At 42.5% G+C, this 18263-nt stretch overlaps 2 protein-coding genes across 2 annotated transcripts in view; both read left to right on the top strand.

Moving 5' to 3' along the window:
* Positions 1 to 245: 245 nt before the first annotated feature.
* GTF3C6 (general transcription factor IIIC subunit 6) lies at positions 246 to 12343 on the top strand. Its single transcript, XM_040238491.1, has 6 exons — positions 246 to 975; positions 1323 to 1403; positions 4829 to 4892; positions 4986 to 5030; positions 7402 to 7515; positions 10578 to 12343. The coding sequence occupies exons 1-6, from the start codon at positions 847 to 849 to the stop codon at positions 10877 to 10879; spliced, it is 735 nt and encodes a 244-aa protein (XP_040094425.1). The 5' UTR covers positions 246 to 846; the 3' UTR covers positions 10880 to 12343.
* A 3913-nt stretch (positions 12344 to 16256) lies between these two features.
* The window catches only part of RPF2 (ribosome production factor 2 homolog), a 33225-nt gene continuing 31218 nt past the window's right edge, over positions 16257 to 18263 (top strand). The window contains exon 1 of the mRNA XM_040238490.1: positions 16257 to 16391. Within this exon, the coding sequence (XP_040094424.1) occupies positions 16369 to 16391 (23 nt within the window). The 5' untranslated portion in view covers positions 16257 to 16368. The remainder of the gene's footprint in view (positions 16392 to 18263) is intronic.

The following is an 18263-nucleotide window of genomic DNA, read 5'->3' as shown; positions in this document are numbered from 1 at the left end:
CCATAGACGGCAGCCTACCAGGCTCCCTCGTCCCTCGGATTCTCCAGGCAAGAACACTGGCTTGGGTTGCCATTTCCTTCTCCAATGCATTAAAGTGAAAAGTGAAAGTGAAGTCGCTCAGTCGTGTCCGACTCTTAGCGACCCCATGGACTGCGGCCCACCAGGCTCCTTCGTCTAGTACTCCCCAATTTCTGTCCCTTACAGCGCTTAGGGCAATCGGATCTCCATCTGCCATTCCTACATCCTTTTTGCGTGCTAAGTCGCTTCAATCGTGTCCCTCTCTATGGGACCCTACGGACTGCAGCCCGCCAGGCTCCTCAGTCCATGAATGGGTTGCCAATGCCCGCCTCCAGAGTATCCTCCCAACCCAGGGAATCGACCCCCGTCTCCTGTATTGGCAGGCGGTATCTTTACCACTAGCGCCACCTGCGAAGCCTGCAGCTTTTACAGGGTCCTGAAACCCAAGCTCACTTCCTAGCGCAGTGAAGTGTGCCCTTAGCTTGGCTCGGGGAGAACTTGAATTGAGGATGAGTGTTTACACAACAATAAGAATTTCTTTCAAAGCAATGTAGGATGGGGATACTCTAGGCCTCTCCATTTCCCTCGCGCACGGTGGCCTCTTTGCCTGCACCTTCTTGATCTCCTCTGCCTCGCTCCCCAGTGGGCTCGTCCCACCAGCGACGGGAGTCCGAGGGTTCCCTAGGTCGCCGAAGCTGCCCGACAGAGGCCAGGGTCCTGGCTCCAGCTTTCGGAGAGGAACAAGGAGCTGCACGTGGGCCCGGAGGCCGCCATCTCGCGTGCTGGCAGCAGCGGCGGGCGCAGCCGGAGCCGCTGCCCTTACTCAAGATGGCGGCCCCGGCGGGCGGGGCCCACGGTTCGCTGGCGGCGCAGAGGAGCGGCGGCATGGCGGCAGCTGCCAAGGAGCCGAGTTGGGTGGACTGGGACGAAGAGGAGGAAGACGAGGAGGAGGAGACAGTGAGTGCCACGGCGGAAGCCCGCGCGGTGGTGGCGGGGGTGGAAGTGGCTGTGTGCGCGGCAGGGAGTCGAGGCGCGGCCCCGGGGCCCCTGGCGGGATTGTGCCCCCGAGCGCGCGGGGTGGCAAGCAGCTGCCCACAGCCCTGCGGGCCACGCGGACGTTCTAGGGGGAGGGAGGGAGGTTACCTTCGTTAACGGAGCGCGCTTCCTCTCGTTGAAAGCAGAACCTAGTTTTCACAAAAGTGGAGTCGTTTCACTGCGAGTGTTTGTTTGGCTTTTCTCCTTAACTGCCTGCCTCTTCCTGCATTCTCACAGGCTAACGCGTTAACCCTTCTTTCTTCCACCAGGAGCAGTTGGTTATGGTGGAATTATCAGGAATTCTTGATTCAGACTTGCTCTCAAAATGTGAAAATAAATGCAAGATTTTGGTGAGTCTTGTAGAATTGGTGGGTTGTTGTAGGTTTTCTTAAATCTGAAACAAGAATGAATGGTGACACCCATCCCCTTTAGTTGAGTCAGTTCAGTGAAGTCGCTCAGTCGTGTCTTTTTGCGACCCCATGGACTGCAGCACGCCAGGCTTCCCTGTCCATCACCAGCTCCCAAACCTTACTCAAACTCATGTCCATTGCGGTGATGCCATCCAGCCATCTCATCCTCTGTCGTCCCCTTCTCCGCCTGCCTTCAGTGTTTCCCAGCATCAGGGTCTTTTCAGATGAGTCAGTTCTTCGCATTAGGTGGCCAAAGTATTGGTGTTTCAGCTTCAGCATCAGTCTTTCCAGTGAATATTCAGGACTGAGTTCCTTTAGGATGAACTGGTTGGATCTTCTTGCTGTCCGAGGGACTCTCGCAGAGTCTTCTCCAACGCCACAATTCAAAAGCATCCCCTTAAAATAGGTTAATTCCAGGCATACAAAGCAGTGAACCATTGGAGACAGTCCAGTACAGGGAGCTGTGGGAGCAGCTGGGAGAAAACTACTGCCCAACTTTTACAGCATTGTCGACTACAAAAAGATGCACAGCTTGAGAGTTGGGAGTTAAGTTTTATTGGGGGCAAAATGAGAACTGCAGCCAGGGAGGCAGCATCTCTGATAGTTCTGAGAGACTGCTCCGAAGAGACAGTGGGGAAGGGTCAATATATAAGATTTTGGTGAAGGGGGAGTTCAGTACCATTAAGCACTCACATTACAAAAGGTTTTCTGCTAATCACAAGGATTTGATGTCACCATGAAGGGATTTAGTGCTTTTCCAGGTATGAGGAGATGCAAGGGTTCGGAGCATAAAATCAGTTCCTGAAAAGATCTAACTATCTAAAGATCTGTCGCACCAGATTCCCTGGAGCACACAGTGCCTCACCACACCCTGAACTCTCTCAGAGGGTGCTGAAGGTCAGCAGCTGCAGCAGCACAGGGTTCCGTCTCCACAGGGGCAGGTGGCAGATGCTCTTGTTCAGTCATTGGCAGTGCTCTTGGCAAGTGCCAGTTTGTAGTTGACAGCATCAACAACGATGCCTGATGTCTGCATGTGTGGCTGGGAAGAGTTAAAGATTTGTGGGGGAGTGGGGTAGCGTTTTGAAATGCACTGTTTTTGGACCTCCCTGGTTAAGAATCTGCCTTGCAATGCAGGGCTCAGCGGTACAATTCTTGGTGCGGGGAACTAAGATCCCGCATGCCCTGGGGCAGGTAAGTCTCAGTGCCAGGGCCACTGAAGCCCACAGGACACAACTAAAGAGCCTCCGGGCTGCAACTACTGTGCTCACTCCAGGCAGGTGGGATCTTCGCTTCCTGACCAGGGATCTAACCTGTGCCCCCTGCAATGGAGTTTTAACCACTGGACCACCAGGGAAATCCTTCTTTTCTTTTTTAAATTGAGAAATAATTGACATATAATATTATACTAGATTCCCCTGGGGGCTCAGTGGTAAAGAATCCACCAGCCATTGTAGGAGGCCAGAGTTTGATCCTTCATCCAGGAAGATCTCATCTGCCCCAGAGCAACTAAGCCCCCTGCGCCACAACTACTGAGCCCAGTGCTTCAGAGCCCTCCAGGCACAGCTACTGAAGCCTGAGTGCCATAGAACCCATGATTAGAGAGAAGCCCCAGCTCGCTGCAGTAGAGAAAAGCCCACACAGCCCTGAAGACCCAGCACAGCCAAGCAGAAATACATTATTATTATTATTTTATAATACATAATTTTTATGAAAAATAAAATATTTTTTATAAAACTGACCTGGTCAGCTTTCATTCCAATCCCAAAGAAAGGCAGTGCCAAAGAATGTGCAAATTATCACACAGTTTTACTCATTTCATATGCTAGCAAAGTAATGCTCAAAATCCTTCAAGCTAGGCTTCAACAGTATGTGAACCGCAAACTTCCAGATGTACAAGCTGGATTTAGAAAAGGAAGAGGAGCCAGAGATCAAATTGCCAACATCCGTTGGATCATATGTAAAGAGAGAGAATTCCAGAAAAGCATCTACTTCTGCTTCATTGACTAGGCTAAAGCCTTTGATTGTGTTGATCACAACAAGCTATAGAAAATTCTTCAAGAGATGGGAATACCAGACCACCTTACTTGCCTCCTTAGAAACCTGTATGCAGGTCAAGAAACAACAGTTTGCAACCAAATTGGGAAAGGAGTACGTCAAGGTTGTATATTGTCACCCTGCTTATTTAACTTATATGCAGAGTATATCGTATGAAATGCCGGGCTAGATAAAGCAGAAGCTGGAATTAAGATTGCTGGGAGAAATATCAATACCCTCAGATACAAAGATGACACCACACTTATGGCAGAAAGCGAAGAAGAACTAAAAAGCCTCTTGATGAAAGTGAAAGAGGAGAGTGAAAAGTTGGCTTAAAACTCAACATTCAAAAAACTAAGATCATGGCATCTGGTCCCATCACTTCATGGCAAATAGATGGGAAAACAATGAAAACAGTGACAGACTTTACTTTCTTGGGCTCCAAAATCACTGCAGCTGGTGACTGCAGCCATGAAATTAAAAGACGCTTGCTCCTTGGAAGGAAAGCTATGACCAACCTAGATAGCATATTAAAAAGCAGAGACATTACTTTGCCTACCAAGGTCCATTTAGTCAAAGCTACGGTTTTTCCAGTAGTCATGTACAGATGTGAGAGATGGACAATAAAAAGCTGAGTGCTGAAGAATTGAGCCTTCAAACTGTGGTGCTGGAGAGACTCTTGAAAGTGTTGGACAGCAATGAGATCAAACCAGTTGATCCTAAAGGAAATCAACCCTGAATATTCACTGGAAGGACTGATGCTGAAGCTCCAATACTTTGGCTGCTTGATGTGAAGAGCTGACTTATTGGGAAAGACCCTGCTGCTAGAAAGATTGAAGGCAGGAGGAGAAGGGGACAACAGAGGACAAGATATTTGGATGGCATCACTGACTCAATGGATATGAGTATGAATAAACTCAGGGAGATGCTGAAAGACAGGGAAGCCTGGCGTGCTGCAGTCCATGGGGTCGCAAAGAGTCAGACATGACTGAAAAACAATTTTTTAAAAAAATTATACTAGTTTCAGCTGTATGTGTTTAGTATTTGTATTATGAAGTGATCACCACAACGTCTAATTAACCCCCATCACTACACATATAATTACAAAATTTTTTTTCTTCTGGTAATGACTTTGAAGATTTACTGTCTTAGCTACTTTCAGATATAAAGTACAGTACTATCTGTAGTCACCATGATGTTCTTAAACATCCCAGGACTTATTTATTTTATGACTGGAAGTTGGTATTATTTGAGCCCCTCTTCACCCATTTCCCCCACTCCCAAGGCTGTTTTTAATAATGATTTTTTAATGGTCCTATATTCTGTTGTAGGGAATTGATACAGAAAGGCCCATTCTGCAAGTGGACAGTTATGTCTTTGCTGGAGAGTATGAAGGTAGGAGGATGTCAGAGAGATGAAATTCCCTTTTTTATATGCCTTTTGGAGAAAGTAGCTATTTCAACAAGTTGCCTTAATGTTTTTCTGCAGACACTGTTGGGACCTGTGTTATATTTGAAGAAAATGTTGAATATGGTAAGTGATTGCTATGCTGACTCAACTCTTTTTGTTTGAAATATTTCAAACGTACTTGTATATGATGGATATTAAAGTTAAACATCTCATGTACCCACTGTCTACCTGTATCAAATTCCCCCTTTTGGCTAGGTAGTTAAAAAACATTCCAGATACATTTGAAGCCCCTTGTGTATTCCTCTCCAAAATTACTCCCTTCTGTCTTCAGAGGTAATCACTTGTCTTCAGAGGTGATCACTCTCTTGAATTTGGTGTTTATCTTTCTTACACCTCATTTTATATTACATATGTATGTATCAGCAGACAATAAATAGCACTTTCTGGATACTTTCACACTTCATATAAATTGTAGCATTTGATAAATGTATCGTTCTATATCTTTTTTTCAATTAGAGATACGTTTTGAGATTTTTTTACATGCTTATATATATATACACAAATATATAACTGTTTTCCCTGTTGCTATTTGTGACTGTACTGCAGTTTTTTCTCCAATTAATGGACATGTTGGTTGCTTCCATTTTTATTAATAACTACTAAAATTTATTGAGTGCTTTCTGTATGTCAGCCACTGTTCTAAGTGTTCCATGTATAAATGTCCTGAGTCCTCACTACAAGTCTGTGAGGTAAAGGGCATTGTTATCTTCACTTTATATTTGAAGAAACTGAAGCACAGAGAGATAAAAACATTCTCAAGGTCATAGACCTAGAAGCAGGGCCAGGATTGGAACTAAGACGGTCTGCTCCAGAGCCTGTTTTCTTAATTATGCTTATTTACTCATCACAAAAATGTCTCGTGCATCTATGTAAAAATGTCTCTTGGGTATACACTTAGAAACGGAACTGTTAGATTGATAAGTATGTGTAGTAGATTCAACCATCTGAAATTAACAATTTGGGCTGAATATTGCCAGTTTTACATGGTTGAACTTAATAGACACCACTGTGTTGCTCTCTAAAGTGTAGTATCAGTAGTCACACAGTGGCAGGATTTCAGTGGGCTTCACATCCTTAGCACAGAGTCTCATCCGCCATTCCCGCCTGCACCCACAGTTTTTATAAAGCTGTGACCCCAAGCAGCAGGTGGACAGCAATTTCTTTTTCTCAGCTTTCTCTCCTGATTGGGGATCTTCTCACTCCAGTCTGGCTTCAAGTAGTGTCTAACTTTGGTGCTTCATTTTGAGCGACAGAATTTTAGATCTCCTTACCCAGTAAACCCAAATTCCCGACCCAGCTTTCCTACTTCAGGGCTGGCACCTAATAGACCTGTTCAGTTCAGTTCAGTCACTCAGTCGTGTCCGACTCTTTGTGACCCCATGAATCGCAGCACGCCAGGCCTCCCTGTCCATCACCAACTCCCGGAGTTCACTCAGACTCAACGTCTATCGAGTCAGTGATGCCATCCAGCCATCTCATCCTCTGTCGTCCCCTTCTCCTCCTGCCCCCAATCCTTCCCAGCATCAAAGTCTTTTCCATTGAGTCAATTCTTTGCATGAGGTGGCCAAAGTATTGGAGTTTCAGCTTCAGCATCATTCCTTCCAAAGAAATCCCAGGGTTGATCTCCTTCAGAGTGGACTGGTTGGATCTCCTTGCAGTCCAAGGGACTCTCAAGAGTCTTCTCCAACACCACAGTTCAAAAGCATCAATTCTTCAGCGCTCAGCTTATTTCACAGTCCAACTCTCACATCCATACATGACTACTGGAAAAACCATAGCCTTGACTAGACGGACCTTAGTCAGCAAAGTAATATCTCTGCTTTTGAATATGCTATCTAGGTTGATCATAACTTTTCTTCCAAGGAGTAAGCGTCTTTTCATTTCATGGCTGCAGTCACCATCTGCAGTGATTTTGGAGCCCCCCAAAATAAAGTCTGTCACTTTTTCCACTGTTTCCCCATCTATTTCCCATGAAGTGATGGGACCAGATGCCATGATCTTCGTTTTCTGAATGTTGAGCTTTAAGCCAACTTTTTCCCTCTCCTCTTTCACTTTCATCAAGAGGCTTTTTAGTTCCTCTTCACTTTCTGCCATAAGGGTGGTGTCATCTGCATATTTTAGGTTATTGAGATTTCTCCCAGCAGTCTTGATTCCAGCTTGTGCTTCTTCCAGTCCAGCGTTGTAGCTTTACTCTAACTTCGGGTTTCTGTCCCCTGTAGATGTGTGTTGTCTTTGAGTTCACTTGTATCTTCAGTTCTTAAGTATTTAATCTATTACTTCTCTGTGGCTGGAGCAGGAGGAATGAGTTAAATCTTGAACTTAACTGTATCATCTTCATAGGAAGTAGTTTAGCTCTCTAAACTGGAACCATTGAGGCTTAACACGATTATTTGATGGCATCAAGCAGTATAATAGTGTTCATTTTGTATTTTAGTGGATGCAGAAGGCAGTAACAAAACAGTGCTAAAATATAAATGCCACACAATGAAGAAGCTCAGCATGACAAGGACTCTTCTGACGGAAAAGAAGGAAGGAGAAGAAAATATAGGTTAGTTCACTTATTTCTCTGAAAATAGATGATTCAGTACTGGCTTTATGATACATTGTTGCCAGGGTGTTCTTTGTGCTTCATAATAATAACTATGTGTGATAGGTTAAGTATGAAAATTGAGAGCTCTCCATAAAAAGTCCAAAGATAGATTTTAAAATTTAGTTGAATTCTCATATAGTTGGGGGCACTGGAGACATATGAGAAATTTTTATCTGCTTTGCATTGGAAACGATTGTGAGGAGTTTGTCAAGCAACTTGACATGATTTCAACCCCAAGGAATTCACCAGCCACTCCTCTCCCCACCATTAAAACTTTGTAAGTGCAGAAGATACCCTGGTAGCAGTTCTTGACCCCCACAGCATCTCCTGAGCTTTGGGGAGATGCAGTGACCTTCCCCGAGATGCTCACGACTGGAAGAAGCTGGCTTTATATGTGAGGGAGGGACTCTAAGACCACAGTTGTTAATCTGAAGTCTAGTTCTCAATAAACACCCAGTGAGCCTTCTCCAGTTGCTAGTCATCCAACACTAGAGACTTTATGGGTGTTTCTTGCACCTGTAGCAGGTACATGTTTGCAGAGATGGACAAATAACCACTTGATGGTTTAAAAGCCCATTGTTCACCACACCAACCTCTTTCTGTTGCCCTAGGGAATTTGGGACATGGTCAAAATAAATGTGTTTGTCCACCAAAAACAAGGCTTATTGCTCAAAGACATATTTGAACACTAGTAAATAAGACCCTAATGATGAATATTCGTGGCTTGATTTATTGTAAAGAATAAATATTTGAAGGTACATTCATCATCTAGAAATTCATACCAGCTACACATAACTATATAACAAATCTTTGTTCCTACATATTCCATAACTATCCTTTTTTTTTAGGCACTTTGAAAATAATAGGAAGGAGGCACTTGAAGTTCTAGAATGAACTTGAAAGGCAGATACATATCAGATGGCTTAACCTATCATTTAAATATTCTCCTTAAAGGAAGTTACAGAATTCGCTTTAGTCTTTTAATAATCTAATAGATCTTCGGGAGAATCTGGATGCATCTTTTTATTTATTTATTAGCTTTGTACGGGTTGCCTGTAGTTGCGGCAAGCAGGGCTACTCTTTTTTGCAATACGCAGGCTTTTCATCACTGTGGCTGCTCTTGTTGTGGAGCACAGGCTCTAGGCACACGGGCTTCAGTAGATGAAGCACTCAGACTCAGTAGTTGTGGCTTATGGGCTTAGTTGCTCCCACAGCATATGGAATCTTCCCAAACCAGGGATCGAACCTGTGTCCTCTGCATTGGCAGGCAGATTCTTATCCACTGTGCCACCAGGGAGGTGCAAAATTTGGGTGTATTTTAATCAAATAAATTAGCAACCAACTATTCAGGGCTGTACTGGTTATCTATTGCTGCATAAAAAGTGGCCCCTAAACTTAATGGCTTAAAACAATAGCAACAGAAGCACTGTCTCCCGTGGTCTCTATGAATCAGGAATTGGGAAACAGCTTATTAGCTAGGTAGTCTGGCTTGGGTCTCTCATGAGGTTGCAGTCATTTTGTTGACTGGGCCAGAGTCATCTGAAGACTTAAGTAGGGCTGGAAAAATCTAACTGTAGGATGGCTCACTCACATGGCTGGTGCGTTTGTGCTGGAGGCGTCACTGCCTTGCCCTCCTCACACTACTGGTTTGAGTGCCCTTTGACACAGCAGCTGGCTTTCCCAGACCAAGGGATTTTTAAGAACAAAGTAGAAGCCACAATGTCTTTTATGAACTAGCCTTAGAAGTCACATTCTGTCATTTCTTTGATATCCTATTCTGTGTGGGAGGGGACGACACAGGCGCATGCGTGTCAGGTAGGTGAGGATCATTGGGGACCATCTTGGATGCCAGCAGAACAAAGTAGACAGGAGGTGTAGTCCTTATTTTCTAGGAGGTTGTACTCTAAAGTAAATCACATTTAGACAGACATGGATGTCTATGATCCGACACCCATTTCACTCAAGTTATCTGTTAATGTGCCAAGTATTATGCTAAATAACAGAGTAGGGTTTAGGGTGGCTTTAAGATTTTGAACTTGATGACTAAAAAAAAATTTTTTTTAGAATAATGTTATTCTCTATGTTTAGAATAATGTTATTGGAAGCAAAAAATAGGTTGTTTTTTTTTTTTTAAATAGAAGTCAATAGTTGAAGCTGAGCTGGAGGGAAAGGACTAATCAAGTTTTGAAAGAGGGAGACTTTATAGAGAAAAGATATGGGGTCAACAGTAAGGATGTTTCAACAAACAGCTGCAGAAGAGTTAGTTTATGGTGGGGTATAGGACAGATGGATGCTCAAACAGGGTGACAAGATAGGTTGGGATATCTTACAGATACCTAATGGAACTTTGACAATGACAGTAAACAGCTTGGGTTATAGGAATTAAGTATCTATGAAAATACTTGGCTTTCTGAAAGGGTCAAAAGGATAAGAGAAAAAAATGACTAGCATTATTGAAGCAATTCTTGATTATGGGTGTTTATTGAGGGATTAGGGCTTTGACTGTAGGTATGAAAAGGAACAAAAATTTTTTTCAAGGATTTTTTTGGAGAGTTATTTTATTTCGGAGAGGTTTTTTATTTCACAATTGGATTCTTCAATTTAAAATGACACATAAATGTTGACTTGGAAGACGATAGAGTGGTATCATCCACTGTATTTGAAAGCTGACTGAATAAGAAGAAAATAGTAGGGAAGTGACAATTTTCTTCTAGACAAGAGATGGCAGTGGAAGATCAGTTATCTCTCAGAATGAGCTGGGAACTGGACTCTGGAGAAAGGGCTTAGAATAGTAGTGATTTTCATAATTCATACCTTATAGGCTTTCCAAGGTCTCCATGTAAGATGAAAATTACACGTTTGTTATCAGTTGGTTCAGGCACCATGTTCCTTTCTTTAAGTTGGGGTTTTATTTTGATAAATATTCATATGAACATTTAAATTAAAAATATTTGTAAGTAACTAAAATTCCTTTTTCATATTTCTTGGTTTCTCACCCCACCTACACCCTCCCCTATTAGGTGGTGTGGAATGGCTGCAAATCAAGGAGAATGATTTCTCCTATAGACCCAACATGATCTGTAATTTTCTGCATCAACATGAAGAGGATGAAGCTGTAGCTTCAGATCCAGATAAATCTTTGGAGTTGGAAGAGCATGAGACTCAAATGAAAGATAATTCAAACCTGATTTATGAACAGGAGAAACCACCGAACTTGGAAATAGAGGATTCTGGCCCTCTTATTGATATCCCTTCTTTTGAGACAGAAGGGTCTGTTTTTATGGATACCCAAGAAACTGCCTTAGAAATCACTCCTAGATGAAATGTTTCTCATAATAACTAGTCATGAACTTTTTACAGAATTTTTATATAAAATAATTGACTTTGTAGTTCACAATTTTAATTTTTGTTAGCTATATACACATTTCCATTTCTAGTAGTTTAATATATTAGAATCATTAAGGACCAAATATATGAGTTTTTAAAAATATGGTTTCAAGGACTATAGGGACCATTCTGTGATGAGTAAAATGGAGGTTTTACTAAGGTAAGTATATAAGTTTCTGTTGCAGCCATTGCAAATTACCACGTTTAATGGCTTATCTGTATTAAGCTACAGAAGTGTATTGTAGGTCAGCTGTTTGAGATGGGTCTCACCTGGGCTAAAATCAAGGTATTTGTAGAACTTCTCTTCTGGAGGTGGGATGGGGGACTCCATTTCCTTGCTCATTCAGTTGTTTACAGAATTCAGTTCTTTGCAATTAAAGGATCATGGTCCCATTTGCTTGCTGTTGGCCGAGAGCCATTCCCATATTCCAGAGGCTGCCTGTATTCCTTGACTCATAGCCCCTTCTCTTCAAAGCCAACCATGGTCAAGTTCCTCTCAGTCCTTGACTCTCTCCTGCTGCTTCTGTCATCCTATTGATGTTAGACCCTTCTATCTTTTATGTGATTACATTGGGCACATCTGGCTGACTTCCCTATTTTAAGGTCTGTAACTTTAATTCCATCTGCAAAGTCCATTTTGCCATGTAATTTAAAAAAGCATAACACTGAAAATTATGGCATGAAAATATCTGGGGGGGGGGGGACATCTTCCAGTCTACCAACATCAATATTACAATTCTGAGAACAGAAAAATTCAGAAGTGCTTAAGGGTGAAGGTACAGTTCCTGATATTCCAGCTGTAATTTCACTCCTTTCCTACTGAAGAAAGATGATTGGAATTCAGCTGTAACAGTCATTTTACTACAGTGATACAACATTGTAAAGCCATTATCCTCCAATTAAAAATTAAGTATTACGGTGATAAGCTAGATCTGCTCTAACTAGTATTTTTTTTAAGTAAACTATTCACAAACTTTGATACAGGTTGATCTATATGAAATTACCAGTATTTGTTTCTGACTATAAAACCCAGTCATTTTATATGGTTTATGCTGGAATAAAACACACCTCACATTAATTATATCTCATAGTGCTCTGTGATGACCTAGAGATATGGGATGGGAGAGTGGGAGGGAGGCTCAGGATGGAGGGGGATCATGTATGCTTATGGCTGGTTCACGTGTGGCAGAAACCAGCACAATGTTGTAAAGCAAGTATCCTCCCATTAAAAATTTTTAAAAATTATACCTCTCAACTGTTGGAGGTACAACTTTGTTTTGACAGATTAGAAAATTAATGTTCTAGGATGAGAAAATATTTCCTTCCATAAGTTTTGTAACTTTTTTCCTATTTAATTGGAAAACAACATACCCTGATTAAAAGTATTTCCAAACCATAAGCATGTATATCCTCCCAATTTTTATATGACTTTAGTCTCAGCTTTCCTTTAATCAGAAACATTTTTTTCTACCATATGTATGTGGAGAGACTGCTAATTACTTGCCCCAATATCTGATCTTCCTTTTTCTCCTTGTAACAGAATCCCAGAATTTATTCAGGTGGGAGAAGGCAATGGCAACCCACTCCAGTACTCTTGCCTGGAAAATCCCATGGGAGGAGCTTGGTAGGCTGCAGTCCATGGGGTCACTAAGAGTCAGACACGACTGAGTGGCTTCACTTTCCCTTTTCACTCTCATGCATTGGAGAAGGAAATGGCAACCCACTCCAGTGTTCTTGCCTGGAGAATCCCAGAGATGGGGAGCCTGGTGGGCTGCCGTCTGTGGGGTCGCACAGAGTCGGACACGACTGAAGCAACTTAGCAGCAGTAGCAGCAGTGTGTGCAGCTTTCCTTGTGTATATGAAAGTGGCCCTATTTTCTAGATATTAGTTCTTCCAAGCTTGATCTATAGATTCAATGCAGTCCCAACAAAACTACAGCAAGTTTTCTATGGATATTGTCAAACTGACTCTAAAGTTTATATGGAGAGGCCAACCCTCAGAATAGCCAATACAATGTTAAAGAATAGTAGGGCTTCAAGACTTACTGTAAAAACTGTAGTAATATAGACAGTGGGAATTGCTGAAAAAATATAGACAAATAAGTCAAAGGAACAGCATAGAGAGGCTAGAAATAGACATAGTCAACTGATCTTAGATTAAGGAACAAAGGCAATACAATGAAGCAAAGAGAGTCTTTTCAATAAATGGTGCTGGGACAACTGGACATCCACATGCAAAAGAATGAAGTGGGACCCCTCCCCAATCTCATATTATATACAAAGACTTACTCAAAATGGACCAACAAGGACTTCCCTAGTGGTCCAGTGGTTGAGACTCCCTGCTCCCAATGCAGGTGGCCCAGGTTTGATCCCAGATCGGGGAACTAGATCCCACATGCCATGGATCCCACATGCCACAACCAAAGATCCCAAGTGCGGCAGCTAGACCTGGTGCAGCCTAATAAATATATACATTTTTAAATATATAATTGTTCTTAAAAAATGGATTAATGGCTTAAATAAATGTAAGGGCTAAAGTTATAAAACTGGAGAAAATATAGGTATAAATCTTTTATTATGTTGGATTAGGAAATGGTCTTTTAGATAAAACATGAAAAGTGGAAGCAACAAAAGAAAAAAATGACACATTGGACTTCATCAAAATTGAACTTTTTCGATTCAAAGGACACTAGAAAAAAGGACATCTATTCAATTGGAGAAAATATTTGCAAATTATCCATCAGATAAGGGACTTGTATCTAGAATATATGAGAAACTATTGGAACTCAATAAAAAGACAAAGGATCTGAGCATTTTTCTGGAAGAAGATATGGTTAATCAACCTATGAAAAGATGCTCAAAATCACTTGTCATCAGGGTAATACAAATGAAAACCACAATGAGCTACCACTTTATACCCACTAGGTAGGATGGCTTGATGAAAAAAGATGAACAGTAGCAAATTTTGGAGATAAGTGGAGAAGTTGGAACCTGTGGTTAATAGAATAATGCTCTCCCCAAAACATGTCCACGCTCTAAATGTAGGGATCTGTGAATATGTTACCGTACTTGGCCAAAGGGAATTTGCTATATGATTAGGTTAAGGATTTTGAGATGGGGGATATAATTGTGGATTATCCAAGTGGGCCACATGTAATTGCAAGAGTTTTATAAGAGGGAGTCAAACAAGTAACAGAAAAAGAAGTTACGCCAGTAGAAACAGAAGTTCAGGTGATACCTTTTCAAGATACAGGAAAGCCAAGAAATGCAAACAGCTTATATAACCTGGAAAGGTAAAGATTCTCCCTCCAGTTTTTAGGGGCAGTGGAGCCCCACTGACAATTTTAGACCTGTAAAATTAGGCTTCTGGTTTCCAGAGGTCTCAGTTCAGTCGCTCAGTAGTGTCCGACTCTTTGCCACCCCATGGACTGCAGCATGCCAGGCTTCCCTGTCCATCACCAACTCCTGGAACTTGCTCAAACTTGTGTGTATCAAGTTGGTGATGCTATCCAACTATCCCATCCTCAGTTGTCTCCTTCTCTTCCCACCTTCAATCTTTCCCAGCATCAGGGTCTTTTCCAGTGAGTCAGTTCTTTGCATCAGGTGGCCAAAGCATTGAGTGTGTCAACTTCAGCATCAGTCCTTCAAATGAATACTCAGGACTGATTTCCTTTGGGATGGACTGGTTGGATTTCCTTGCTGTTCAAGGGACTCTCAAGAGTCTTCTCCAACACCACCGTTCAAAAGCATCATTTTTGGGTGCTCAGCTTTCTTTATAGTCCACCTCTCACATTCATACATGACTACTGGAAAAACCATCGCTTTTGACTAGATGGACCTTTGTTGGCAAAGCAATTTCTCTGCTTTTTAGTATGCTGTCTAGGTTTGTCACAGTTTTTCTTCCAAGGAGCAACCATCTCTAGAAGTCTAACATAATAAATTTGTGTTATGATAATAAATTTGTGGTAATTTGTTACAGCAGCAATAGAAAAACCAATTCCACGCCCTCTTTCATTGTTAATAGAAATGTAAAACAGTGCAGGCAGAAGTTTTACAGTTCCTCCAAATGTCAAACAGGGTGGCCATATGCAATTCTAGAGAATTAAAAACAAAAAAGTCTACACAAAAACTTGAACATGGATGTTCAAAGCATCATAAGGTATAATCTTTATAAAAGTGGAAACACAAATTTTTGAATGGATAAGCAAACATGGTATATCCACAGAATGGACCATTGCTCAGTTCTAAATAAATGAATGTACTGAGAATGAAGTACTGATACATGCTACAACACATGTGAACTGTAAACATGAGCACATGGGAACACAGTAAGTGAAATAAGCCAGACAAAAAAGGCCACGTATTGTATGAATCCATTTATATGGTATATTCTCCATAGGCAGATCTATGGAGACAGAGATTAGAGGTTATCAGGATGGTTATGATAAGGGTGATAAAAATGTTTTGGAATTAGTGGTGGTGGATGTACATCTTTGCAGATACACTAAAAACCACAGAAATTGTACACTTTATAGGACTAACATGGTACCTGAAATATACAATTGAAACACAGGGGAAAGTAACGATCTTAGTAGTATTTTCTCCTTACCTTTTATGTGCCGGGCACCATGGCAGTTATAAACTCTGCCTCACTGATCTCACTGTTTTGTCAGCGGTGCATATTGCACATTGATCATTTTAGTGACTGTGTGAGTACCTACCATTCTATCAACCTTTCTAGCATCCTGGGGGATTCCCAGATGAATAACACCTGTCCATAAGAAACCATAAGAGATTAAAAATAACTATGTGCAGGGGCAGTTGGAGCAACTTATGGACAAGATTTTAAAAAACACATACACACACAAAACCCAACTGCCACTTATCTAGAGCTGGGAGCAAAACTATGGTAGTGCACTCAACACCACCTAAGAGTTGAGCCACCCCTCCAGACCACCCCTGTACACACCGTGTCCTCACGCCATATAAGGAACCAGCTCACCTGCCCCGCCCCCTTCCCAGCAAGTAAGGAAACCTGTTACTTGGCTTTAATCTCTCCTGCAGGCGCAGCAGCCCCCTTTTAGTGTATCTGCAAAGATGCCTTAATTTCTTCGCTGGCCTCTCCAATTTCTGTTGATTGAGGGAAGGCCAAGAACCCTGACCAGTATCATATACAGGTATGTACCTCAAGCTCCTAGAAGCGAGCGTTAACTCTCTGAAAAGAACCCACGCAAAAACCTGTAACCAAGGGAACATGTCCCTCCTCCACAGCCGATAGCATCTCCTGGAGTCCACTTCGGCCCCAGGAAGTGGCGTCAGATGCAACTTCCGTTTCCGGAAGCTCGGTTCCGCCTCCGCCAACACACGGCCCTATCGCGTAAGCTGGCGGTACACGTGCGTTCTCCCGGTTCCCCCTGAGGTAGCGATGGACGCTTTGGATAGAGTTGTGTAAGTGCGCTGGGTTCTTTCCCCGGGTAACGTTGGCGCAAGGAGCCTCCTGTAGCGGGATGGAGTGTTAGCGCTTCTGCCCCCCATGCTCCTTCCCTCACACCCGTTGCCAGTCCGGGTGGATTGGAGCAGCTCCAGGAGGGAGCTGGAGCTCCCTGCGGGGAGATGGAGAGCGGGGAAGTCCGCGTGTGGGAGCCCGGAGGTGGAGGTGGGTGGCACCAAGGCTTTGGGAATGTCTTCGTTCCCGCAGATGTGTGAGAAAGGCGTTAGAGTGAGGGGCTCTGAGCACAGCCCTCGAATCTGACAGATTTAGGTGACAGACCGCTTAGAGCTTTGTGGTTGGGTCATTTATCCTCCCTAAATTTCAGTTTGCTGTGTAAAGTAGCATTTATAATAGTCATTCTTCATAGAATGTGAGGATTATTTGCGAGAATGTAGGTAAAGGCTTTGTTGCAGGGCAGAGTGATGCTCGTTTCCTCTTTTTCCCAAACTTGTACATGTTTCTTGAGTTGTCCTTGGGTAATCGCTGCTTTAAATTCGTCTAGAAAGTGTTTCTCGATCTCCTAAATAGTTATGTGATTTGTTATGGGTTTTTTTTTGCTGTTTACCTGGGTTAACGTATAATCAAAAGGACAAATTGTTCGTTTGGCCATTAATTCGGGGGTTTTTGCATTTGCTGTACACTCTGCAGGTCTGGGGCTGCGAAGATGAGTAAGACTAGTTTATTGTCTCATTGGGGGACAGACAGCTAAGAAAACCTACAAGGTGTTTGCATTAGTGGCTGGTTTATTCAGTTCAGTCGCTCAGGCGTGTCCGACTCTTTAAGACCCCCTGAACCGCAGCATGCCAGGCCTCCCTGTCCATCACGAATTCCTGGAGTTTACCCAAACTCATGATCATTGAGTTGGTGATCCCATCCAACCATCTCATCCTCTGTGGTTCTCTTCTCCTCCTGCCTTCAATCTTTCCCAACATCAGGTTTTTTTTCAGATGAGTCGGTTCTTCCCATTAGGTGGCCAAAGTATTGGAGTTTCAGCTTTAGCATCAGTCCTTCCAATGAACACTCAGGACTGATCTCCTTTAGGATGGACTGCTTGGATCTCCTTGCAGTCTAAGGGACTCAAGAGTCTTCAACACCACAGTTCAAAAGCATCAATGCTTCGGCACTCAGCTTTCTTCACAGTCCAACTCTCACATCCATACATGACTACTGGAAAAACCATAGCCTTGACTAGACGGACCTTTGTTGGCAAAGTAATGTCTCTGCTTTTTAATATGCTGTTTAGGTTGGTCATAATTTTCCTTCCAAGGAGTATGCTTCTTTTAATTTCATGGCTGCAGTCACCATCTGCAGTGATTTTGGAGCCCCCCAAAATAAAGTCAGCCACTGTTTCTACTGTTTTCCCATCTATTTGCCATGAAGTTGCTGGTTAATCAGAAGTCCGCAACATACAGTGGAATATGCAACATACAGCACTTTTATTGGGTTATGGATGCACTAAATCTCTCTTGGTTTGACTTAAAAAATAATGTGTATCTTTATCAACCAGTAAATGATTAGAAGCTTTATATGTGCTTGATATTTTATGTGGAGGAGAGTTTTTTAAAGTCTGTATGGTACAGTATGTGTGTCTGTGTATTCTGTTTTTCTTTTCCATCCCGAAGTGTACATGGAACCGGAAGAAGGGAGGATCATAGTTATTTAAGAGAAAAATTATTTCTGTAGGTGGCAGATGGAAAATCAAGATTCTCACTGTAGTGTAAGTGGAGGTGAACAACGCAGTGTATAAAAGCCTTCTACTCGATGTGACAGAATACAATCAGAATAATGAATTTGTTTCCCATATATAGTATAAGAGTGTGTGTGTGTGT

The sequence above is a fragment of the Oryx dammah genome, unplaced genomic scaffold (genome assembly GCF_014754425.2).
Source record: "Oryx dammah isolate SB20612 unplaced genomic scaffold, SCBI_Odam_1.1 HiC_scaffold_4, whole genome shotgun sequence".
Lineage (NCBI taxonomy): Eukaryota > Metazoa > Chordata > Mammalia > Artiodactyla > Bovidae > Oryx > Oryx dammah.
This window is presented reverse-complemented; position numbering and strand designations above follow the sequence as displayed.

Coding starts and splice junctions, on each gene's coding strand:
- GTF3C6 (XM_040238491.1), top strand. CDS start 847: ATGGCGGCCCCGGCGGGCGGGGCCCACGGTTCGCTGGCGGCGCAGAGG. Junction 976..1,322: donor AAGACGAGGAGGAGGAGACA/GTGAGTGCCACG, acceptor TTCTTCCACCAG/GAGCAGTTGGTTATGGTGGA. Junction 7,516..10,577: donor GGAAGGAGAAGAAAATATAG/GTTAGTTCACTT, acceptor CTCCCCTATTAG/GTGGTGTGGAATGGCTGCAA.